The sequence below is a fragment of the Trachinotus anak genome, unplaced genomic scaffold (genome assembly GCF_046630095.1).
Source record: "Trachinotus anak isolate AG129_WGS33_773 ecotype Australia unplaced genomic scaffold, CSIRO_AGI_Tana_v1 ptg000005l, whole genome shotgun sequence".
Taxonomy (NCBI): Eukaryota; Metazoa; Chordata; class Actinopteri; order Carangiformes; family Carangidae; genus Trachinotus; species Trachinotus anak.
In genome coordinates this window covers 6,624,154-6,651,440 of record NW_027273856.1, presented here as the reverse complement: position 1 = coordinate 6,651,440, position 27,287 = coordinate 6,624,154, and the positions used below count along the sequence as shown (strand labels likewise).

Sequence of the window (27,287 nt, the reverse complement as noted above, 5' to 3'; positions counted from 1 at the left end):
AAAAGGTGTGGGGGTTTGCATATTGGGAGGAATATTGGTTGATCACAAACAAACACTGCAGGAAATTGGTGTTTGTTTAAGGCTGACATATCCATTCTGAAATTCATGTGTGTGTCAGCATTATGAGTTAATCATGAAAGAGAAAAGTTTTAATGAGACCATTCAGAATAGCGCAGACACCTGTGCGTTCAAACAGAAAATGAGTGTATTAGTCACAGAGAATCATTAATAGCGACGGCAGCTGCAGCGGTAGTAGGTGTAGATGAATCAGAATGCAAATGAAGGCATCATTTCTAATGAGTAATGCTGGTTTGCGCTGTGTTGGATGAATGTGGAGTTGTGTTCGATAAATGGCTCGGATCTGGACCGTGGCGGCCCGCCGCTTCTCACAGCAAGCGAGGGGAGGCCCGGCTAAAGTGCACCCAGAGGGAGCCGAGGGCTGGATGCAGCAGTGACATTTGGAGAAGAGCAGTGGTCCTGTCCTCAGGGCACCTCGCTAAAGACAAAGTAGGCTGGATAGATGTACGCTTTCTCATCTTTTTTTTTTCTCCTTCCATCTCCTTCCATTCTCTTGATTTTCCTCTTTCCTTCATCTCCATTCCATGCTCCCAACCTCTCTTCAATTTGAAGAGTATTGGAACTGTGGGGACCAGCTATATACCTGTGCATATTTCATCCTAATTCATGCAGTTGCATTGTGAACCCTTACATGTCAGTCTTATTGAGTTAAACCCTAATCTCCAAGTTTAAAACACGCATAACTCACGTCAAATGCCTCACATTAAATCTAAGATCAAATGAGATGGTGAAGACAGGAGTGTCAGTGCAGTGTTTCACAACCCTGATTACATCATTTGTGTGGGAAATTATGAGAATAAAACACATGCATAATATTAGACTGCAAGTAGACAGACTTTTAACATGACGTGCAGTCTTACAGTGCTCATCTGGACTGAGCTGATGAGCCAATTGCGCGTACGCTACAGGCATGTCGACGAAGTGCGGGGTAGACCAAGACTGGAAGTGCAAAAAAACTGCAGTTCTTCGAATGACCTCTTGAGTCAATCAGTCCTCATAGACTCTCATGTTAAAATACCCAAACTTTACAGCAGAAATAAACATGTTTACAGCCTGGTACAAAAACTGTTATATAGAGCTAATTTCCTTCTTCATGCTGACTGTACAGGGAGAGTGAATTTTTCAAATTTATCAAGACTTAAAATTCTGCATAATTGAAGTCTCGGCTCCAAACACGTCCCACTTCTTTTCTTTTTGGATTAGCCGGGACTTAGGCAGAGTCAGAGTTTCAAAACTGCTCTTCAAAAACCTGCGGCGGACGTGACGGAGGCTACATCCGTCTTTATATACAGTCCACGGGATAAACGAGTGGAAGAAAAGAGATGCTAGACAATGACAGGAAAGAATAGAAACACGGTTGTTTTGCCTTCCAAGGTGATTATTAAAGTCAGGACTGAAACCATACAGACAGGCCTGCTTCCCTTCACCCTAATAGCTTATTGATCCTGAAAGCCCATCCACCACTTTGCTCTCCCAGGATACATAGCCAGGGTTTAACTGCAAGTACAGTGACCTACAGGCAGTAAAGACAGTTGGGGCCACCTTGTTAACAAAATGATGTTTTTTTTATTGTCTCATCATCAGTTACACTTGGTAAAGACAAGACAACACAAAGCCAATGGCTTTCTTAAATTTATTTGCCAGTAAAATTTTAAAACCTTTTTTTATTGACCACAATTTGACTAATTGGAGCAACGAGTGATGATTTGTAAATATGAGACATAATTAAATATAAGCCACCAAACTATCAGCATAGAAGCACTGCACCTGATTCAGCGGTGGTTTGATCCTCAGTTCCTCTCCACGAGTCCAAGTGTCCTTTAGCAAGACACTAAACTCCAAATTGCTTCTGATGTATAGGCTGCTTTGAACAAGGCCATCTGCCAATTCAGCCCAGTGTAATGTAATGTTTCCTTTCTGTGCACTCACTCAGGCTAAAAGTGTATGAAACCGAACTGACGCCCTTTCAGCTACAGTGCAGGGCAGATCAGCAGATCTACTGTACATTTAGTGGATGTAATTTCATTCATCTCTTCCTGAGTGCAATTTTTTAGTAAGTCAACACTGCTTTACATAGATGGCAGCTGCCCTTCTCTCTCTCTCTCTGTGTGTTAGGGTTTTTAATTACATTGCGCTTCTGACCAAACATCAATCAGTGATGTCATATCAGGCGCTTTACATCAGCTGTCCTATAGGCAGAACAGCTGTTGTTGACATTACCTCCTGGTTGGGGCGTGGCAGTGCAACCTGGTTCGCACGCTTAAGACGTCGTGTGCTTGAAACGCTTCAGTCCGGTGCAGTGAAGCAGAAGCTTTCTGACAGCGCATAATTCAGTGTAATAAATAAATTACCCTCTAATAGCCCGTTTACATTTAGATCTGACAGATTAACAAAGCCGTGCAGTGAAGTGCGGCTTGCTGTACACTTCAGCAGGGATGAGTCGCTGCTGCTTTGTGTCTAAAAATAAAGAAAAATGTCCAATCAGGTTCAGGCACGGCTTTCAAGTGGTCATTCAAAGAGTGCAAAGACACTTTGTGTTCTGATTCAGCTATAAATCTCATGTTGTGTTCTGCCCTCTACAAGCATCGCCAGTCACTTGAATTGATTTTATAGTAATGAATGGTGAGTTATGAAAGAATCCTAGTGAAGGAGGTGGGATTTATAGGAAGGTCTGAAGTTAGCCATACATGCCGAAACCTCTAAGGAAGAATCTCCCAACCCCTCCAACCCCCAGCTCGTGTCCCACTGCCACTCTACCTCCACAGGAACAATTAATTAGTGATGCGAAAAGGAGGGATTAATCAATACGCTGTCAGCCTCCCACCGGCTGAGGACAGAGACCCTGGCAAACCCACCACGACCCGATCTCATTGCTGATGGTGGCCCACGCTCCCCCTTTGCGAGGCATCTGCATTCATCAAAGCCATGCCAACCTTTCTCCCTCAATTGTTCTCCGTGCTTCATCCCTGCGTTCCTCCCCTGTGTGCTTGGCTTTGTCCCTCCCCCTTAGATGAAGGAGAGTGGGTTGGTTGGAGCAGTGACACCTATTTAAGAAAGGTGGCGTAGTTAGAAGAAAAGAAATAACAAAATCACAGTGTGCGGCGGAGAATGTGCAGGTCTGCCCTTGTAAACTGGGACTGTTCGGGTATTAAAGTGTGTACTGGGCCGAGTCATACATGTCCTGCAAGTGAATGTGAAGGTGTCCTTGCGAATGCGTCTGTGTGCAACTTAAGCTGGAACCTGAGAGCAGTGGGTGACTCTGTGTGCTTCTGACAGCTAGTTGGGAGTAAATGCATACTGTGTGTGGCCACATGCGTGTGTGCATGCATGCACAACCATCCCTCTGCGTGTGTCCGTATAACAGAGGGAGGGGGGGAGAGTAGAAGATAAAAGCCTCTGCTTCTCTCTGACAGTTTTATCCGCATCACCATCTGCCATTATCTGACGCCAGCATCTCACAGCTCCCCCGCTGCACCCTGAAAGCTCTCCATCCACCCTGTTCTCCTCACCACTCATCTTATCCCAGGCTGTTGTTGCACGTCAGATCATATTTTTCAACCCATAATTAAACAGTTGCTGGCTTAAAACCCTTGACAGATAACCGGAGGCCATCGGAAAATGAAAATGAAAAAAGGCAGGGTGGTGGTGTATCTCAAAAAAAATTTTTAAATGGAGCGTTTCTGTCATTAGCGAGCGGAGAAAAGAAAGGAGATCATCATGAAGCTAATGAAGTCAGATACTGCACTTCACAATTGACTGTGGGGATCTGGCCGCTAAAAAAGCCTGCGTGCAGAAATAGGAACACCGGGGTGCACTGTCTATCTCTATTCCATTCTCAATCAGCATTTGTCACATGCTGGGAAAAGGGGGTGAGGGTGGGGTCAAGAGGAGAAAATATAGCCATGTCCCTTTTGCTTACTCACCCTTCCCTTGCTCTCTCACCCTGCTCAAAGTAGACAGCTGTGGTAAGGGATGGCTCCCTAACGGGTAATCAGAGGCAGCCCTTATTTAATGCTATGAGCCGGGGCTGGACAGCCAGTGATGGAGGTACTCGGGGAGGCCTGCTGCGCGCTGCGCACCGGCCCATAACTGCAGATGAGACACTTCCCACAGAGCAGTTAGTGCAACAACTTGCCAGCTGTAAATGTAATGACTGTCAAATGTGAGTGGTGCCCGTGAGAGCAGCAATAAATACAAACAGACACCTCTGAAAAATATACTGAAAAAGACTGTGCCTAGTTTGAAAGGTGCATCTAAACTCCCACAACTTTACTCATTCATCTGTCAGGTCATTTACAAAGTTTAGAGTTGCTTGTGAACTAACTGCTCTGATGTTTGTTCCTTTCTTCATTAATGACTCATCTCTCTGTGCAAAAGGAAATAACCCCAATTTGCTGCTCTGTTTTTGTGCCTTTTATTGCTTTGAGTGAAAACAGCCACATAAAAGTCTCCACTTTTTAACAGTCTTAAGCAACGAACATTACCCCTGCTCGTAGAGCGAAGAACCTGCGTGGTAATTTCTATTAATTCCCGATGAGTCATAAAAGTGGAGTTAAAGTTTTGCGAGGCCCCTCTAGACTAAGCTATTTGCTCCGTATTGTAGTCAACAAAACACTTTTGGACGAGGGTTGCAAAATGTGAGATGGTCCTCCATAATTAGGTTTAGCTCAGTGCCTTTGTTTACCAGTGGGTGAGGGTTAAGGGAGGGGTGGGAGTGGGGTTGTCTACAGTGCTGTCACCGTCACAACCTACATTCAGTCAAATACCGAAGTCTCTCAACATCAGTGGGCAGCCACGTGCCCGCAGGGATGAAGCTGGAAAAGGATGCAGCTTTCTAGCCTCTAACACTTTTTGCAAGCCCACTTTTCAAATTGCAAATTGACAAACTCAGACTGAGACTATCAAGTTAGCACAAAGGAATGTTGAACTTTTGTTTGCGCTGAGATATGAGATATATGTGGGGAAATACACCAGACTCTGCCATACAACTCCACATTTATCCCCCTTTCAAAAGAGGAATGTGAATCCTTACAATAACACTTGACCGAACAGGTGAACTGACTGGCATATGGACTAAAAAAAAAAACTGAATGTAAACCTGTTCTAGAAATTAAGTTTTATCACTGCTGCTAACATAAAACTATAGTTCGGCCTATTTAGCTGCATTCAACCAGCTACAAATGATGAAGACGTCTTAATGCTTGCACCTGGACCCAGTATTTGAAGTGATTTCAACTGGACTAACAGCACTTACTGAGGATTAAAACTGCTTTTGGCTTCAATAAACTTTTTTTTAATATAAATTATAGCCTGTTTCTTTTTTATGACCTGCTTCCAAGGTCTTGCAAGGACATCTACCTTTCCCAGCAGCCACAGATGGGAGATTTATTTATCAGCCCGCCTCCATATCCATCTGTACCCTTCATTCCCTGAATCTCACACCCCGGGCCCTGATGGTGGAAATGTCATGAAGATGGGCAAAAATGATCTTCTGCCCTCCCAAATGACCATTTATACTTCTGTGGTGCTGACATTCTGTGACAGACATCATGGTTTCTTGGGGGGACATCCTGTCTACTAAATCCAAGAAAACAGAAATGCTCACTGAAGTAATAACAATGGTGTCTGTTTATACTTAATTCAAGTCGTGAAACCAAAGGGTACTTCCAGTGTTATGGAAAATAAAGTATCTGACTAATGAATTTGTCATGTTTTTAAAGGTCCCATATAGTAGAAAATTAGATTTCCATGTGTTTTTTGATTATAAAGCAAGTCTAGGTTCTATATTAATACTGTGAAAGTATGAAAGCCTCAGTCCACAGAGAAGAAGTACAACTACACTGAGATGGTTTTTGGTACTTGGTACTTTGGTACAAATCTATCTTCTGATGGAGATCAGCTCTTCACATAAAACAATAGACAAGGGTAAAATATGTGACCTTCAAAAGTACATTTCTGAGTTCTAACCCTAACCCAAAACCAGTCAGTGGATAGCCCAAGAAAAACCAAGGAGTTCATTCACATCCCAAACCAGAGATCATCACTAACCAGGATTATGTGAAATATGGTTGAAATATCCGGGAAAAGCTAAATAAGTTGACCCAACATTTGCTGCTCTTAAAATTTAAAATGAATAAGGTTGTCAGCAACAACAGCAATTAGTTTGGACTGAAAATACAATGAACAACATTGGACTAGCAGCAGCAATCAACTGTTGTCTGGATAGACCAGTATGATGCAAAAACCAGTGGCTGCCTTCCATAAAAACTGGTGTTGTTTCAAACCAGCGCAAACCCTGGGGGTTGCAACTTGAGCTATGAGGTACCAGCATGTTCATTTGAGAGCAGTGAGTAAAAGGTGACTAGACTCACGGAGTATTCTTGGAAATGTTTCACCATTCATCCAAGAGGCTTAATTAGTTCTACTGACTCTTGGGGAGTAGCGTGGTATTTAACTTTTCTCGGTGATTAAATACAGAGGAACTCTCCAACAGTCAGTACAAGTGATGAAGTCTGCTGGATGAACAGCACATTTTTTTTTCCAAGACCAAACAGCAAATCTAGTTTTTCCTTTTTTCTATACTATTTGATATCCCCAGACCTGGATGACAGAGAATCTTTATAGACATAGGAGTAACACTGCGCTGCAACAGAAATATGCACAGTCATGTTTAGTCTCCTCAGCGATGATTCATTCCTATGGCATTTTCAAGATAATGAATTTCAAAAGCTTTTTCATCTAGAACTCTTAAAATGTCAACTAGAAAGTTTGCAGCACTTTCAGACACACCCACAGTAAATAATTAGGGAAGCAAAGAAAGTCATATGAGGATATGGTATGTCCTTTGTAAAGCAGCCGCAGTCAGCACCTTATCCCGCAACCTTGGCTTCTACACATCTCCTACCCTGGGGCCTGATGACAGAATGTCAGGATGATGTAGTGAGTGATGTCCTGCCCTCTTTCAGGGAATGGAGGAGGGTGGCCTGGTCAGGGAGGAAGGGTATATAAAGAGATGGGTGGTTTGTGTGAGATAAGGAATAATACTCTATCATATCCTGGTAGCATGTTATTATCAGCGGTGCCCACCAGTGCTGGTATTTCTAGTGTGACAGACAGAAACTGCATCCATCACAAATGTGTGATATCCTGTAAAGACAGGAAATGGTTTTCATATGAGTCTGTGGGCCAGGAAGACCAATAACCTGAGAACGAATGTTAAATATTTGTGGATGTCAATAAAACAATGCATTTTCTATCAATTCTCCATGTCCACTTTCAAATATGTCAGTTAGGATTACAGCCTTTAATAGGGCACAGGCTAACCTGCGTGAAAAGTGAAATGCTATTTTTGAACAAATGAAGCCCCAGGTATTGGCCCAAGGCCACGGTCACTGTTTGAACGTTAAACTATTTCATAGGCTCTCATCAAGTGGAATGATACGTGGCCACGGCTCCAGGGATCTCAGATCTAATTTGACTGTACTTCTCCCCTCAAAGAGAGACGGGCATAATTAACAGGGCCCAAACACCCACCACGGGCTGAACGGAGTCATTTAGGGGAGCGACTCGGGAGGAACGGCAGCAAATGAAATGTAATTGCAATGGGAGCAGAGGAGCCGGGCTGGTGTGTCGAAGGCACTGATGTGTGTGTGAGAGGGAGAGGGAGAGCGAGCGAATGGGCCAGACGTGAGGGAGTGAGGGAGTAAATGAAAGACACAGAAGTTAGATAGAGAATATGCACTTGAGAGAAGAGAGAGCAAAAGAATGACTGATGAGGGATGGGTACAGATAAACAGCAGCCTTTCCTTTAGGTGAGAATAAAGAAATCTAATGCACTGAACTTCACCTAAAGCTCTACATGAACTTCAATCTAAGTTAAAGTTTAAGTTCACTGAAACTACAAAATCTATTTGCCCCTGAGATTTCTTGCAACACTAATACAGAGGAGGCAAATTCAATTTTGTTGTGGTACTCACAACGTTGAAAAAAATCACCCTGCCTTGTTCCTCAGGATATTTCACACAACACACTGCAAATAGGTTGAAGTATTCCCAGTAAAAAAATCGTTGACAGTCAGGTCTGTGGATTGTGTTGAGTAATTAGCACAGTGTTTCTGGGAAGATGCTGCTGTTGAATTTCAATGCTGAAAGCCTAACAAGGACATTTCATCGGCTTCTGCTGCATTCCAGCAGCTGCACAAGTCGTCAAGGTAAGTCAAGGTGAAACATTCTGCATGGCAACATACCACTAGAGGAAAATAAGAAAATATCATTTTTTTTGTAATGTGCATGAACCAGATATCAGCTGTCTTTATTGTACCATATTCTGCCGATGTTTATCTGGCCCACTGTCACACGTGACAAACAACCTACGCACAAAAAAAAGAACTATATTAAAGTTTAATGTTGTAGCAGTTGAACTCTGCTACCTCACCCTTCAGCCTCAGTATCATTTGTTGTGGCCACTGCATTTACAGCTATAATCTTTCATCATTACCGTCATTATCGTTATTTATCGCTGATGCTAAGAGCATTCAAATTGGCCTTGACCTGCTTGTTCCTTCCACCAGAGCCCCCCTCCCCACTCCCCATCCCCCAACCCCTTGTTCACCTATCCCACTCTCTTTCCCATCATCCCCTCCCTCTGTCCCTCTCAGTTTACGGAGCACTGGATGAGAAGTGACCCAGGGTCAACTATGTTCCTGTCGCTTCCAGGCACGGGCAGCCCAAACAAATTGGGGTCACCAGGATGTTGGAGTGGTGTGATCTAACACACACACACACACAGTACAGATAGCTGAGTAGATAAGTGTAGATAAGAGTGACAGTATCTTATCACCACGTACTTACAGAGTGTAGAGGAAATGCAGGACACTGCAACATCGTCTCCACCAGCTGCTCTAGTAAAATACTGTCGTTGTGAACCCGACTGCACACAGTGTTTAATTGTGTGACTCCAGCAACACGATGAGTGGCTCAGAGTAACCAGGTGTGGTCCTGTTTGGTAATTAACAGCCCCCCCCCCCCCCTTCTGCACACACACCCCCTGCACTCACATCCGCACACCCCCCACTCCCCCAATAAAATGAATGTGAGCTTTCACTGCAATGTTGGCTAGAGGAAGCACAGGGGTCAATGAGACAATTAGAGCCCGTGTAAATGCATTTTGAAACGCCTGCTGTCCCTTAATTGCTATTTAAAGTTACCATCAGAGGTTGTTCGAAATGACCTTTAAGCCGAACATATGAATGCAATAAAAGCAGAGATGAGGCTAATAACTAGTTTGACAGGGGATAAAAGGAGATGCTGTTGGGTGATTAGTCACCCTCTGGACTCGGCACACTCAGAGTACCACACACCAAAAAGATCGCCATGCCATTTAAAGACAATTCCTTAACACTCGAAGCAGCTTAAACCGTACCTTATCATGAATTTAAAGAGCTTATGTGAGCCGAACCTGAATAAGACCTGCATTGTCTTAGGATTTCTCACTAACCAAGTCAAACCTTAAAGGATTATTCCACTTTATTACAACTTAGGTCTTATTTTTTGTTGTTGTCTTTGTTGGCCATCTTTCCACATGCTTACACGTTGTAAGTTCATTCCTGAAATCTAGGAATGCACAGACATTGCGGAAAAGAAGTTCTGTTTGAATATCCATGTCATCAAAAATGCACTTAAAACCCAGACACCCCTGCAAACCTCTGTCTTTTCACTGCACTCATTCTGCATCAATGACCCCCAGTTCCTCTCCTCTTCCCTCCAGTGCCCCCCCCCATCACAACCTGTAGCTCCTGGTTAATGCACAGTCTAGGTCATCCCTGTATCCATTCCATCCTTCCACCATTTATTATTTCACTCCTCTTCCTCTCTTTTTCATTCTCCACTGAATGGCCTCAGGTCCTCTCCCGCTCCCTTGTCATCTCTCTACATCCTGGACCTACTTTTTTTTTTTTTTTTTGCCTTTTCACCTTCCCTGTCCAGGAACTTTCCAATCCTCCCTTTTCTCTCTGGGTTTCCCCTGGTAATTGATCTGACTGTATATAGCTTAGAGTACTTCCTCATTCCTCCATCATTTCTTCCCCCCTCAATATCCCCAAGGCGGTATCTTACTATGTGCAGCTCCAGGTAATCTCCCAGTCCCTTGGCACTCTCTACCCTGACCAGAACGGCCTCCTTCAGCTGCGTGCTGAAGCCCACTGCCAGCCGGTCTGCCCGTGTGCTCGGCCGGTCATTGGGTGGCCAGGTATATGTGATGAGGGCTCCGCCTCGCCCGAAGATGTAAGTTGTCCCAGCTGCAAGACACAGGGAGGAAACAGGGTAATCATTTAGTTATGACATGAAAATAACACTTTAAAAGCTGCAAAGAAAGACATTTGCTGTGTTTTTAAACACAAATGCAGAACATGATTATTCCATCAAGTGACAGGCTGACATTATATTCAGAAGAGTTGTTTTGGTTTTTTTTCTCTCTTCATGTTTGTCAAAACATTTCGTACAAGTAGCATTTATGTATTCTCTTCTGTCATATATTTTGTTGTTGTGTTGGAGAAACTGCTGTTTGTGAAATTAATCTGCAGGCTGTCAAATAAAAATGTAACTTTTTTAATTGAATTCTACTTAAAGAGTGCACGATGAATATAATTTTGTCCCATAACTTTAAACAAGTTTTGCAGCACAGTCACATCCTGACTAACAATATGAATTCTACTCAGTAGTATAAAAGAGACGCGTTGAAAATCACTGGCCTGAAAATCCTATTTGAAAACTATTATGTGTTATTGGCGGTGTATGTCATGATCATGATGATGATCAAAAGGTCAAAGGTCAAAGGTACTTAATTTTTCTGTTAGGTACTTAATTTGTGTTAAAAGCGTCAAGTACATACATAAAAGCGCATCACAACACAACAAGTGTGGCTTAAAAAATTAAAAACTAAATTAAACCGTAAATAAATAAGACCAGCAGAGGTTAACTCAGGTGTTAATGAGTCTAACAGAGGTGGGCACGAATACTAGTATGTTAATACTAGTCATGTCTCGTACTGGCATTAGCACGAGTAACAGTGCTGGCCGTCACTCCCCTCTGAAGTATTCATTTGCCAAGCCACTGCAGTTTCAGTTGCCCTCAGTTGCCTGCAGTTGCATTACATTCAAACTAGAGCAAACTGACAAACTTTGTGTTGGCGACGCTGTCAGTATAACCACCACCACCCAGATCTCCCTGTCAAAGGAATTTTGCTTCAACAGTATTTTGATTTCAGGCCTAAAAAAAAAAAAAAATCTTCCGCCCTTGTACACTGAGCGATTTCATGTTTGAACTGTAACAGAAGAGTTAGGTCTTGGCTGGACTCCAATAAGCCTGACGGTGAATGCGGAATGATGGGCGTTGGCTTTGATTAGCATAGAGAAACCTCAGCTCTCAGCCCTGTGGGCTGTCTGTCTTCACTGGAACGTAAACACACACACACATGTAAACATAGGCTGCGTGTCTCCATACTAATGCATGTATATGTAATTTTATGATGCTGCACACTAAAACACTTAGAGCACAAATGCAGCAGCAACGCCGGCACACCGTTAAGTATGCACGCTATCACATATTTATATGATTCTGATGGAGAAACACATGACAAAAGTGCACCGTTGAATTGAATGTAAATAATATTATGTATGGGTCTCATTTGTGCCAAAAATATGTCCACAGGTTTATGTCGACTGAACATGTGACAAAACATTTGCGTCAGTTCAGCTTTGAAGGGAACTTTTGTCGTCTTGTTGCTTTCCCGGTCTTCCCAGGTGTGTTGTTTGACTGTGTTGTACATGTCATCCAGATGTGTTGTTTGACTGTGTGTTCCTAATGAGAGCAATCACAATAAGAGGGTATTAAATAAATAAGTTATGATTAAGTTATTAAAGAGAAGTGAAAGTGAACCGAAACATATTTAAATAATGTTAAAAACGAAACATCTGGACGACATGCACCACAGGGACAAACAACAGGGATGTGCAACAAGACGAGGTAAGGTACAGTTTGAATTTGAATTAACACAGAAAAGTGTCTGTGACCAATCAACATGGACTGTCAAAATAGTTCTGTCACCACTGAAGTTCACACGTAGACAGATGTGTTATCACAGGTTCAGTCAGGTTTGGCACAAACGGGACCCCATAATTATCAAGAATATGCACTGCATCTGTCTTTTCAATTATGTGTCTTGTGATTTCCAAATTGCTGTGGTCTTGGATTTGACTGATGTGTTTCCTTGCTGTGTGTCTTCATTTTTTGTACATGTCATTTTGCTTTCTACGTGAATCTTGCTAAACTCAATTTTGATAGCCTTGCCATCAGAGCACTAGTGCTCTTTGTTTCCAGATGAATAAGATTTCCTCACATGCTGCAACAGACAAGTTTCCTTTACAATTAATGAAATGATTGTCCTAACTGCAGCACTACATTCACCGAGGCCCAGTGGAGAAAGCACGGACACAGTAGTGCACAGCACGGGTTTTCATACTGTACTGCCGCTCACCTATGAAAGCAAATACATGAGAATATGTGCGCACACACACACACACACACACACACACACACACACACACACACACACACACACACACACACACATCCTTGTTTTTCATGTCCAACAAATCTCTCTCTGGGTGTGCTCCGATCAAAGAGGATGGAAAGCAGAGGCTGCGATGACTGCAGGGCCAACAGGCCATCAACCAACATCCACAGCACACGCTCTTAGTCATACACATGGAGAAGGCAGGCTGATAAAGAATGGAGAAATGCAGTCTTCCTGCACACACACACACACACACACACACACACTCTCACTCGCTCAGCTACCTGACACTTTCATTATCTAACAATCCGCTGGTAGCCATTTGAAATCGGCTGACACACACAACTCTCCTCCCTCTCTCTCTCTCCCTCTTTCTGGCTCTCACCGTCCCTCCCTCCCTCCCTCCTCCTTCCCTTCCCAGTGGAGCTAAGCCCTCTGCTCAGCTCTTGTTGTTTTCTCAAGGCTGTATTATTTTAGCGCTGACTAATTATCGCAGCATGGCAAGAAGGGCTATAAAGAGGTTGTGTGCCAGAGGGGGGGGAGGCAGGGAATAGAGAGGATAGGGGGGAGTATGAATTGTGGATGGAGGAGAGAAGAATGAAGTTGCTATTTTCCTTTTTTTTTTTTTTTCTTTCCTGTGTTTGTTAACGGTGCAGCACCGGAGCTTTGCGGAAGCTGGGCGAGAGACAGCTGTGGAGGAAGAGGAGAAGAGATTTCTAAAATGGCTGACAGAAAGAGGGAGGGGAGCCATGTTGTGATGGACGAGAGTGGGGCCATGTTGGGAAAGTGAGAGAATGGCTGATGGCAGTTGTAGTTGAGTTAATGTATGTGATTGTTGCACTCGTATCAGGGGAGAGAGAGTTTGAGAAACAATCAGAAAAAGTTGAGAGAGAAAAAGAAGTGGTTCAGCTGGCACACACACACACACACACACACACACACACACACACAAATGGAACTCAAAGGTGCATTCCATGCAATTCCAGGCAATTCCTGGTTTATTCAGAGGGATTACTACTCAGCCTCCAGCATTTAACAGGCCAGGAGGGTCAAAAAGAAAACCCTGTGAAGTTGATTCAGCATTTTTGAGTTTAAGCCCATCAACCCAAAGCTACTTTAAAACAAGCAGGATCCTCCAAGGCTGATAATCATGTTTATTTACAACCTGGTACAAAAAAAAAAAAAAAAAAAAAAACAGTTTTGGTCTCAATAGCTAATTTCCTCCATCATGACAACTTTACAGGGGGGGGAATTTCTACATAACTCACTCGTTTAAATTAAAGTGTTAGAGTTATGCATAATTTAGGGCGTGGCCACTTTGAGTGACAGGTGGATGAGCGTATGCTTGCCACAAACTGGCATTCAACGAGGTCTCAGCTCAACGGTGCACTAGTAGCAGTCCACTCTGAGCTTCGAAACTGCTCCTCAGAAACCTGTGCGTGATGTCATAGAGGGTACATCCATCTTTATATACATGTTATATATTCATCAGAAGTCTTAGAAGTCCTTCAGCTTTACGCTGTTAAGGATATGTGATACAATATCATGAATGAACAAGGTGATGGGAAAAGAGTGAGATATATATCAGTTCAACTAAACTTTATCACAAAATTGCTATAAAATCTACATCATCTTCATGCTACGTTAGTATGTAATTCATCAGTTAAATAAATTACAAATAGAGGCTGTTCCCTGGTTGTTCAAGGTCATTTTGATTCAGCCTCTCAACCAGCAGTTTACACATCTATCTTTCTATCTATCTATCTCTATCTTTGTTGTAGTTTTAAGATCATTTCAAGTACCTGCAGTGCGACGAATGTCAACTTTAATTCTAGTGACACAAAATATCAAATTTGGAAAATATCACCACACATTAACAAACTGATGAACTGAGTTCGTTCAGCTATTCTGTCTTTTTACAATCAGATCAGATCAGTCACTGTGGTCCTGATATGACACTGGCCCCACAGTACTTTTCCTGCTTTGATCCAGCTGATCAGTGCAGAGTGTCTAATAAGTAGTTTGACAGGGCGCATCCCTGCGTCACCGTTTCTTCCAGCAAACACCAGATGCTATGGTTGAGGCAAAATCCACAAAATACAGCAACACAACACATGGTAATGGGAGAAGAGATGGAGCAAAAAAAAAAGAGAGCAAAGGAGTGTATCAAACCCAAGAAGACGAGTCTGGAGGGCTTTTTTTTTCCTGGCTGTAATCAAGAGAATGATCTCCGAATAATCAGAGAACATCTATACACTTCGATCTGTGTGCAGTGGATCTTTGAACACACTAACAGGAAGGAAGCCAAAAAAGTGGGCGGGCAACCCGACAGCGGAATGGTTAGGATGTATACTACATGGGCGCAAAAGTCCGCAGTTCAATCCCCAGCTCTTTCCTGTCAGTCTCCACTGTCCCATAAATAAAGGCTTACAAAATGGCCAAAAAATAACTGCTTGTAACTTCTCTAGTAGGTGACCAGGCCACACCTTTGACACAAAAATAAAAAGCAGTGGTACTTGTAGGGCCTTGCACCCCTTGAGATGAATCATCTTGTTTTCAAGGGGCGTCCTTAAATATCTGCTTCAACCAACCTCTTAGGGTGGTTCGGGTTTATAGCTGACTAAAATAAAATGAGAACAATATCTGCCTTGAAATCCATCTACAAATGTTAATCTGTGTTGTTGTTTGTAATATAATATAGCGGTTCAGTTGGATTTTTTTGTGGTTAACAGATTGTGTTTGATCAAGGCTGACAGAGAAATCTGCAACTGAGTTCTCTCAAACAGCAAACTGTTAGCTTTATAGAAAACGGAGTTAAAGGTAAATCAGTGCTTCCTTGGGAGCTGTTGGCAAACAAAAACCTGGCCGGGTATGGATTCCTCTGACCTTCAGTCCACCGCAGTCTAATCAAGCAATCTGCCTGCCCGCTTTTTTGCTAGAATAACACTAATGATGGAAATGCTCTGGTGTGCTCGTTTGTTTCACAGCCCCTCACATCTCAAAAAATAAAAAAAATAAAAAAAAGAAATTATATATTTATTACTTCTGTCCAATTAGCTCAGGGACCATCGATCTGACCAATCAATCCTACCTGTGGTGCTAGAGGTGGAGAGAGTGCAAGGAGAAGAATCAAAACATTGCGGGATGCCCCTTGATTATTACTTCCATTCACAAGGACTGGCTAGTAATTTGGTTTGAAGAAGACCAGACAAAAAAAAAAACAAAACAAAAAAACTATTTTGAATCGCTCGAAAAATAATCAGAAAAGGCTCATGAATCAAAGCAGTAATGAAAAACGTATTGATTGTGATTTTCCACACCCCCCTTCCTCCCCTCTTCCTCACTGTTCTCTACATTGTCGTGAGAGAGGAGTGCATTTAGGACTGAGTTTATCAGCTGGGGATGCTTTCTCTACAAGAGGCCATTGATTTGGGATAGTGGATTCTGGGTTGCCACCATCCACCACGGGGATAAACAGGTCATATTGGAGAAAGCGGACGCCGCAATTTTTCATTAAGGCCTGCGGTCAATGTCGCGGTGTCGAACGTCATGGGAGTTGACAGTGCGAAAACCGTGAGAGCGGCTGGCAATAAAATGAAAATCCCACATGGAAAAAAAGGGACTGATGGTGGAGATGAAGTCAGTGCTTGAGAGGCAATAAGCCTCAAGGCGCACCGGCATTGTACACCCACATGAATTCATACATACTTCTTATTTTAAACTCTGAGACAGGCTCTCCACCTATAACTCAATAACACGCAGATGGTTCCTCCAACCTTCATGTATTATTGCATCAGTGCTGACTCTGTGAAGCAGCTAAGTGGTGAGACAGAGCTATTGATTCCTTTTAAACAAAGACTCTGAAACCTTTTTTTGCTATTTTTTTTTTGACACATTATACTTGAAACATATATTTCAGAGACACTTAAGACATTTACGGAAGGAAAAAAAAGACAGAGAGGGAAAAGGGGCTGAGATGAGACATTTGCCAAAAGTTTCTGGACAGCTGTTGATCTTTGGAGTTGCAGAGTTACATACACCCAACCTGACAAGAACTTGACAATGAACACACACACACACACACACACACACACACAAACACACACACTTGGCATTTTAGGGTCTTTCCATCAATTCCCCTCACTTGTGCCAACCCACACACTCAGACGTGCACTCTCCCTTTTTTGTCGTCTAACAACCTTGTCAACATCCCTGCCCTGGCTCTGATAGCTTTTTCTCTGTGGTGGTATATAAGAAAATGTGGAAATGGCATCTGAAAGATTGGCTGCTACCAGGATGGAAATAGCAAGTCATCCCCCTCTGATGTGGTTGGATAATATTCCTCTTCTATCTATGCTTTCAGCGAGATTGCTTCGAAGAATGAAAAGGACCTTCCTGTTACATGAGGTGAGACGACACTCGATTACGACAGGCTCAAAGTTTCCAACACTTCCCAGAGACCAAGCTAGGCACGACGCACGATATGACGACATGATGTGTGGAAGCTGATTTCTCTTTTTTAAACAAGCAAAAGGATTCAGTCACATCTGGGCTACACTGTTCTCACGACTCTCAGGAATCTACTGTCTGTAAGACAGCTAGGGAAGGATAAGACAGTCAGATGGAAATTCAAACGCAATTTAAAGGCACAGTTTCATCACCTAACAACTTACTCCATCACACCTGACACAACTCTAATGCTTCTGATCTGGTTCTAATCCTATCCATTTTATACCTTAAGGAAATTCCAACTCTTTCTCTCTGTTTGAGTTTGTTTGATCTTAACAGGGCGATAAGAGCTTCAGTCGTAATTGGGTCTGGAGAGTTCTGCAGTGCTAGCTGGGAGATGGGGACACTGTATCCCGGTAGCCTCAACTATATTGAAAAAGAGTAATTGGACTGACCTTATAGTTGGAAAATAATTGGACTGATTATATATATCCCACATGCTGCACATTCCCTTGACTATATCACCAAATCTGGAGGTGAAACATGTTCTCTTGAACTGCAGTTGTAAAGTATGAAAATCTCCTCCAGTAAGAGCATCACCAATTAAAAAGACACATCAAAGCAAGCATGCGCGCCATTTAATCTTCAAAATATCCAACTAAGAGGTCACTCAATATCACTCAGGTCCAGCATTACTGCAGGAAGCATTTTGTTTTGGGGGCTCTTGATGGTCAAGGGCCCTGCAGGAATTTAGACAAGAGATAAAATGATCTACTCGGGAACATCAATGGAAAGTCATCAATGTCACTGACCAGGAGTCAGTCGAGAGGTGGAGGGCAGTCAAGGATGAGACCAAGTGTTATCAGGTGACCACAGTCTCAGACTTTTCTGACTGGTTGCGTGATAATACCTGTCCGAACTCCATTCGCTGAGGATGATTTCGAAATGTGTTTCAAAGGTCTGGAAAAGCTAGCGAGTGGACCTTTAAGTTGAGATGCTGCTGCTCTTAAGGTCAGAGACAAACGTCCATGTTAAAATGTAATACGTTGTCAAGTTAGACAGTAACCGTATGACTAGTGTAAGGTTGTAAGAGAGGAGAACAACAGTCTAATCTCACTACTAACTGAAAAAGACAAATGTTACCTATGAGTAGCTAGTAGCTCAGATGTGCTTGTATAGCCCCACATCCAGGGAGGCTAGTAAGCTAGACATTCAGGGCTCCGGATCAACCCCTACAGCAGCCACAAAGACATGATCCCTCACTGTTTTCCCACCAGCAAACACAGCAGATTGTATTTGCAGGAATTCATGACCAATCCACCTCTGTGGTCGCTGTGCAGGTCAGTCTGTGTGTTGCCCATGGGCCTTTTTCTACATTTTAAACAGGGCCACTTTATGTGCCCTCTTCCATTTTGCCACGCTTCTTCCAAAATGTGGCTTTGACTCCCTTCACTTAGGTTTAACTCCAGCAGATAATATATTCTCGCCCCAATACTCGCGCTGTTCCGTGATATGTTTATGTAAATCAAGCCGCAATCAGAAAAACCAATAAAGTATAGGGTAACACCAACCCTTGCAGTTTGTAAGTTTAATGGTCATGGCTAAATTAACCTCAACACTGTAGCTGCTTTAAAAGTATAATGTCTGTGTGAGTCAACAGCACATTATTAGGAAGGCTAAAAGGAAGGAGTGATAGATTTCTTTGAAGCTGATTGGTGCTTATTTGTTTCTAAAATGACAGTCATAACAGGGGAATAATAGCTTAACCCTCTCTTTCTGAGTTAAATTACAGGCTACAGACAAAATAGGACAGATTTTAATGACAGATTGTTACCTGCTCAAAAGTACTACCACTTTTTGGATTTGGGTGACTTGGTTTGCTTCATTTAAAATGATGAAATAACTTAATCAGAAATAAGAAGAACACTGGAGTATTTTCCTTCAATTGTTGTGTCACTTGTGAACTATGTCAGCAGTGCACATCTCCATGAATCACCCCTCAGACTGCTTGGAAATCACTTCTGTCAACATGCGATGTCTGATGATTATTCCCCTCCCTAATTCTGCCAGTGGGGACTTGATACACAGCAGTACCTTTTATAGATTCAAATGCTTCTATCCTCTTGCTTTCGACACCAGTGATGCGCTTGCAAGGTTTGTTTGAAACATTTCAAAATGCTTGTTGTGTCCCTGGAGGAGATGCTACTATCAGGGAGTGACTTTGTTAAAAAACAAACAAACAAAAGAAAAACCCCATTCCTCAGCTCGTGCTCAGATGCTACCCTTGTCTTTTTACAAGTACCTTTAAATGAAGGGCTCCGGTGGGAGCAGTAGGAAAGGCGACTGGGGGTTAGGTAGTTGGAGAACATGGAAAGGGAGAGATGGAGGAGTCATGCTTTTATGGTGTTTTACACTCTGATAAGAAGAAGAAAGGTTGCTAGGTGGGACAGCAAATCTGCCCTGCATATATATCATCTAGACGGCTTATTGATCAGCCCAGAATACCCTCCTCTGTCTGATAGCCTGCTCGATAGTCTGGTGAGGCTGAGACAGTGACGCCCAACAGAGCTGCTTTGATGGAAAGCAGCAAGTTTTATTTTCATCAAAGGCCTATGCACACACTTACTTACTGAAGCAAAGACTTTCAATTACGTTAAGTAATTCTTGCAAACAAGCAATCTATCAATCAGCGAGTCAGTTACTTGTCGGGAAAGTGATTATTCCATCTTTTTTTTTTTTTTTTGTTAAACTAGCAACCCTGTATAAGCCCCATCAACTAGATGTCAGGATTAAATTTACCTTCCATCACATCTAAAGAGCTCCGACAAGGATTAAAAACCAATCACATAGTTGAAGTAACTTTTGCTTACAAGACAACAACACTGAGTTACCAATGTAAATTACTGTAGTATTGTGTAACTCTGATGCTTGAATGACCGCTGGAATTAAAGATGTGCCAAGAAGTAAAAATACCAAACAGAAAAGATCCCAGTCTCCAGAGTACAATGAGGATCTAACCAGTCATATTTAAAAAATTCTGAGTCAGTAAAGTACACAACCATACTGAAATGGTAAGTAAATAAATGGACATTTTGGCTCTAGAATACTACAGCAGTTGAAATACAGACTTGAGCATCGCAGGAAAAGATTCTTGGCTCCCTTTAAAAAGTCAAAAAGTGGCATGAGACTCTAGTTGAATTTCATCCAAAATCTAAACATGAAGTATTGATTTTGAGACTTTGAGGGCAGCACTATGTCTCGCAGCATCTACTCGACCAGAAACATATTGCAAGTAGAGATAAAGTCACCGTAGCAGAACAGTGGCTACACTTTAGATTTACTCTTGTTAAAATTGATAGGTGTGTGTGTGTGTGTGTGTGTGTGTGTGTGCGTGGGGGTGGGGGTGTAACAAGACTCTACTGAACGTTCATTTTAGAAATGTACCTTAAACAAAAATGTCAGTAGGATGCCATCCATGCAATATAGATGGGGGTATTTTCCAGTTTGTTGAATTAAAACACTTGATGTGGGTCTGTCCTTTTTATGGAGTTACACAGCTGGATAACCACATGAGTGATAACGAAAGTTCACGTCCTGTCATCATTAGTATTATCCAATCAAAACACCAGCCTCTCAAGGGTGTAGATGGTAGAGCCAGGTTGAGCACATGTTACTGTCCTCACTATATTGCCTATACAGTAATATACCACACAAAATGTGGCTAAAAAGGATGAGCATCAAATTTTTATGTGGTACTTCAGCTAAATTGCAAATGCAATAACTGTTTTCCTGACCAGGAATATATGGACAGCAGCACATCAGTGCACCATTTCATTTGGTTAGATGTTTCTGAAGTTTTGCAGTGACCGTGTTTATCGGTGTTAACGTGCGGTGTTCACACATGAATGGAACGTTTTCATTTTTTATTTTATCCATAATCATACAGGAGGGATTTGACACCTTAATACACAATACACACGCACACGCTGCATGCTCACACACCCTAACTCAGAAACCCACACATAAACACACAAACACACTGGGAGCAGCGATAAGTGCAGCATCTTTTCACATTACCTCTACTAATAACATGCCAATCAAACGGCAGCGGCAGACAGAGATGTGTGAAAATTTCAGCTCGAGACTCTGCCCTGGGACTCCGTTGTTTAATTATTCATTATGTTTGGAGGGTGAGCACCGCAGTGCTGACCCCACACCCCCAACCCACCAACCCCCCACCACCCCCACAAATGCTAAGCCTGCAAAATATGGTGCAAGCAGATCAAATATCATGTTAGCAAGACGTTGGCTGGTGTTTATGATGAAAAATAGCATGGAACAGAGGGTGGTGTGTATGAGAGATTAAAAAAAAAGGAAAGGGACTGCTCGGGGAGAAAGATGAGGACACAGAAAGAAGAGGTCTGAAGAGACATGGGCACTGTCATCACTGACATGTGCTGCATGAAGAAATAATAACAGACGTGCTCAGTAGAATGTCCTTATTTCCCATATAGAGTCATTACACCGTGATGTTCCGAAAAGGTCAGACTGTTTTGTTGCTGCTAGACCTATGGGAATACAGGTGCGCGCTTGAGTGTGTGCACTTCTTGATATTATTTAATAACCACGGGCACCATTAGTGTCTACATTATCCCCATTACCCTGGAGTGGCCCTCACAACACATAAACAAACACAGGCTATGGCTGGTGTTCACCATTCCATCCCTGAAGTGGTGACCTTATGAAACGGTGGCTGAAATTGCGAAATTACCCAAGCGGGAAAGTTTTTGCGTGAACTGTGCTCACATGCAATTTAATGGACGGGAATGAAATGGATACAAAAGAAGAACATAAAATAGAAATATGTTTTTTTTTCTTTTCTTTGTTACAGGAATCCATCATTTATACCAAGAAATGCTATTAGAGAAAACTTGCTTGTACAGAAAACTGTCTAAACCCCAAACCAAAGACCTCCTTAAATGGAAATCAACAATAAAAAGTTGTTAACATGCCCAAATGATGTTTTTTTATATAATGGAAGACATATAAGTGTAATTTTCATCTTGGAACTACAGTGAACCAATGAGAGTCTCATTAAAACAGATTCGGACAGCCAGGGATTCATGCGTCCCAAAGCTGAGGAAACAATCCTATCAACTTGATAAACCTGAAACACTGTGTCAGTACAGACAGCGGGAGTTAGCATTAGCACAACCACTAACATTGTGTCAGCTGCTGCTAGTTACAAGCTAACAAGCAACATAAACAAATCAAATGCTAACAATGCTAACCTTTCTGATAATGCTAGTTGATGATTCTGGTCTCAATAGACTCCTCATCTGAGTCTGGGTCTGACTGAGCCTCAAACATGTGGTTGAGTCTCTCTGATGTTTTTTCCTCTGACCATCTTGATTCTCTCTGCTCCTGTCCTAGTGCAAGCAGCGGTGAGGGGCGGGGCACAAGGTCTGATCCAGAATTTCTCATTAAGGAAGTAAGAACAGACATGCTTCCAGCCCTAGTTTCACTTTTTTATGTGGGAAATCCACGTTAAACAATATTATGCATTTTTACATAATTCTGGAGGGGAACTAGTGCACAGTGTGCACAACATACAAACAAAATCAACAAATCCTCACACTGGATGTTTGGCAGTTTTGCTTGTTTTGTTTCTTAAATGATTTATGACTAATAATTTCCACACTAAACAAAAATATTCATCACTAGTCCATCTTCTTAAAGAAACAGACAAGGAGACAAAAACCAAAGGACCGCTTGATTCCACATTGTTAACACACTGCACAAAACTTGGCAAAGTGCTGTTAAACTAAACACAGCTTCCCTGCTCTGCTCACATTGCACAATGGATAAAATTAGTCTCCACTGACTTCACCTCTCTATCTTGTTTCATGGATGTAATGGCCTCTCGTAAACACCACTTGTCAGAAATAGAGTGAGCAAGCCAACACCTTTCATAATCAGTTTGTCCAAGCCAAAATCAACTTCCACTTCAGCAACATGAAATAGACCTCTACAGAAAAAACTTGACCAGAGGTTGGAGCAACATTCTAAATGGTTCTTTAATGAAATGAGCTGAGTGTGCTACACGGCTCAGATAACTGTGGTACTAGAGGTGTAGGAGTGGTGGGAAGAACAGAGAGCAACGTGTACATCTAAAGGAATAATGACCTTCATCTCAGCTGAGGAGAAAAGATGGTTATAATGGAGGTTAGTGGAAGGACTGATAGATGCTGGAGAGTGGGGGGAGGTGATTGAAGGGGAAAGAAAGAGAGCATGAGACGCAAGGGGGATCAATGGGAAGCCTCTTCCTGGGAGCAAGAGCGCAGATCCACTCTGTTTCATTCCCTGGGACTGTATTCCTCAGACTCCAGGGTATCCCACATCAAAGGCGGAGGCAGATGAATTGGGGAGATGAAAGACTGACATAGTCTGTAGTGGATGTGTGAGGTGCATGTATTAAATATTGTGTGCATGTGTGCTGAACGTGGTTTGACACTCCTGTGCATTGAGCTGTCACAGGTCAGGTCCACACAGGATTTTGAGATCTTGTGAAGCTTTGACACATGAAAACCGATGGGTGGGATTTAATGTTGCACGACTGTAGATCCATGTCTGCCCACATGGACGGTCCATTATGCATTCACTCAGCTATCATGAGCTTGCACCCATAAAGAAAAGGAGAAAAAAACAGAACAAATATAAGACTGGGTCTTTGAAAGACTGAAGGTGGTCCAGCTCGCCTCTGATCTCATGAGACTTAAAATCTTCCACACACTGCTTCGGTGCTTATTGAGCTGAATGGCCAAATGCTGAATGCTAAGAATGGGGTAGAGCCAGCAGATGAAGTGATGACGCAATTTAAAAAAAAATAAAAAATCCACAAGCCAGCTCTCTGAGGACCCTGGGTAGTCATCTGAAATGTCATTGGTGCCTCTGTTCTGTGATGTTGAGTCCGTGTTGAAGTGCCCGAATAGAGCAGAGACAGTCGATTGTATTCTTTTCGTCTTTCCTCCCTCGTTTCACTGGGCCCGGGGGACCCCTGGACAGAGGCGACTGTCTGAGTGTGCCTGTCACAGAGCTGATATTTCACATGTGGGGGAGCTGGCAAGATGGACGAGTGAGGCGAGGAGTGGGAGATACTAAATAAATGACTGTCTGTACTTTGCTGAGAGCCCCTCAATGGAAAACAAATCAAGCCGAACCAATAATGTGATGAGACAAAACCTAAACACGGGAGAGAAAGGGGAACAGCAAAGGAGATTTGCTGTGCTTGTGTCTGGAACCGCAACATTTCGCCCGAGGCGCGTCACTTACTCCTTCTCTCTTTCACTAACTGCCTGGCTCCCTTTCTCTCGCTCTCTTTCTTTATCTTTAACCCTCCCTTTGTCCCTCCATCCCCTCCTCTTTCTCTGCAGGTTGGCAGGCAAACATAGCAGGCTGTGGCCGTTACATAACAATCCATTTGTTGGCTGCTGCTGAGAGACTGTTTGGCGGCCGACGCACAAGCAGCAAATAAGGCCCCTTAACGGGGGAAATAAGAATCCACAGACGCTTGTGCACACAAACAAACAAACAAACACAGACTGTAAGAACATGGAAAACAAACAGTGGGGTTACTGGTGAAGGCCTCATACTCGTCTCCACTGGTGAGTCATGCAAACTGAGGAGCCAGTTGGCCTCTCGAGCAATCTGCTGGGTCACTGATATTCATCCATAATGCATGCATCCCTAGGTCTGTGAGAATGTTACAAATAGTGTTGTGTATCCATTTTCTTAATAGGACTTCAGCCGTAAACCTAGTTTGATGTGGATTGCATGTCGCTTCACTTCATGCATATGCAAGATTCCCTGCATCCTCGGTCTGTAGGGCAAAATTAATAAGAAGTCAAGCCAAGTTTATTTATATAGCCCAAAAGAACAAGTTTGTCTCAGAGGGGTTCATGATCTATACAGTGGTTGGATGGCTCAACAAAACGTCACACTTTGATAAGGGGAACTGCTGTTTGTTTCCCATTTCCAGAGAGTCATTGAGCTTTCTTTTGACCATGATCATGATTGCTGCTTCACAAAGTTCTTCTAACCCAAACCGCAATCATTCCTTCCCTCTACCCAGGTAGTCTTTGTGACTACACATAATCAAATTGTTAAGGTGTCAGAAAATAGTCATAGTCATGATTTAGGAAGGCAATAGAAGAAGATTTTGTTCTGCAGAAAGGGGTGTTGGGTAATGTTGGGGTGTTGGTAGAGCAGGTTGGTTGCTGATTCCTGGGTTAGCGGTTTGATCCCCCAAACCCAAGTTGTATCAGGAAGGGTATCCGGCATAAAACCTGTGCCAAATTAAATATGTAGATGGTGATCTGCTGTGCGACCCCTCACGGGAGCGACCAAAGTAAAACTACAGTTACATATTTTGACATTTAATTTGTAGGACTGGTTAGACAAAGTACCCATAACAAACTACCCATTTTGATGTTTAGACTTTCCCTCTCTTGTAGATGGCAGAGGTCCTTGCTCATTACTTTGACTGCGTTAACCCGAATTTATATATGTCTTCATCTGCATGTTTCCCTCTTATGGATTTTGCAGACATGCTCAGGGTTGTCTAACCTTCAAACCACGATGTTCACATGTAATTTCCCCTGCTCCCAGCCTGAAGGGGTGAGCTGTGTTGATGAATACAAAGACATTGCACTTTCATGAGGAGAATGAACAGTGTGGAAAAACAAAAGGCAAGTGTTTTGCTCCAGGCTATTTCAGAGCCTGTTGAGAATGTTTGGACAATGCGTGGCAGCACTGGTGAGATGGGCTGTGGCTGTTACTAAGCCATTTACAATTCTTAAATGTCACAATGGTGTAATTCTGTAAAGGAGGAAAAATTACTTCCATGCTGAAAAGACCAAACTGTGCCTCTCTGGTGTGAAGACATTTGCTCTCATTGCATTCTCATTCAAGTGCCTTTAAGTACAAGGGACTGTTCACGCTCTGTCTCTGAGTGAAACAAGACAGGTTATAGAAATGAATTGGAGCCAAGATGGCTGAAAGGGATGCTTATAGGCAAATAAAGCACAAATCTTATTTCATTCCGTCTTATTAATAGCAGCAAGCAGATAACAGCACAGTTGCCCCCCAAACATACACAGAAATGTGACTGGATGCAACCAGGCAGCCATTCCAGTGTCCACACACGCCAATGGCATGTCCACCACCACGGTAACTCCAATACCCCAAACAACTTAAACTCATTTCCTGAGCTCATATATTAGTGTGTATACTGTTGCTAATGAGGCAAATTAGACAAATAACGAGTACGGTTTACCCTAGATTTGAGTCAACATGTCTCAGACACCAGCCAGTCTGGGGGGGTGGGGGGGCTCACAATGGCAAGGAAATATATTGTTTCAGCCAGTTCTTGCTGGTAAAACAAACAGCAAACATTCTCACTGCAATTAGCAGAGCTTCCCTGCCAAAGCATGGACAGGAACCGGTGATTACAGTCATCACAGCTATCCTCCAGAGCCTTCAAGACGTATGACATATAAGCTACAGAGTATTTGTTAAATCATGTAGGGAAGCTTCAGTACCCTGCTAACTTTTGAAAGGCGACAATTTTTCTGTCTTCTCTTACTGTCTCTATAAAGCCAAGGTGATATAACAAGTTTTGGCTGTTGGCTGGCAGGAACCCCTTAAATACACGACACCCACTTTGAATGGGCCGTAGCATGGTAATACCCATGCAGCAGGCGCAGTCGCGATTTCACTGTGGACCTCAAACTTGAGCAGATGGCAACCATCAAACTCTGCATCAAAACCTTCATGTTGAGGATCGTCACTGGTGACAGGAGCTGGGTCTGCGGATACGACCCAGAGACCAAACAGCAGTCTGAGCTGCAGAAAAAGCCCACAGTCTCCAAAACTCCACACAAGGCGTTTTCTTCTGCAGTTGTAGGGTTGTTCAATGTGACTTCATCTCCCAGGGTCAGACTGTCAACCCCAAGTTCTACTGCACCATTCTGAGATGTCTGAGGGAGGCCAGTTGGTGGAAACAACCTAAGCTGGGGCATAACAGCATATTGGGTGCTCCATCATGACAAAGCGCCCACTCATGGCACGTTGATAATGCTGAAGTTTTTTGGCCACACCAACACAACTGTGGCTCCCCAAACACCCTACTC

The 27,287-nt window shown here is 42.8% G+C and overlaps 1 protein-coding gene across 8 annotated transcripts in view; it reads right to left on the bottom strand.

The window, feature by feature from the left end:
* Positions 1-27,287, bottom strand: part of nrxn2b (neurexin 2b) — a 692,879-nt gene that overhangs the window by 101,333 nt on the left and 564,259 nt on the right. For all 8 annotated transcript variants that reach the window (XM_071478063.1, XM_071478062.1, XM_071478058.1 and 5 more), the window contains one exon: positions 10,191-10,372. In XM_071478063.1, the coding sequence (XP_071334164.1) occupies positions 10,191-10,372 (182 nt within the window). The remainder of the gene's footprint in view (positions 1-10,190; positions 10,373-27,287) is intronic.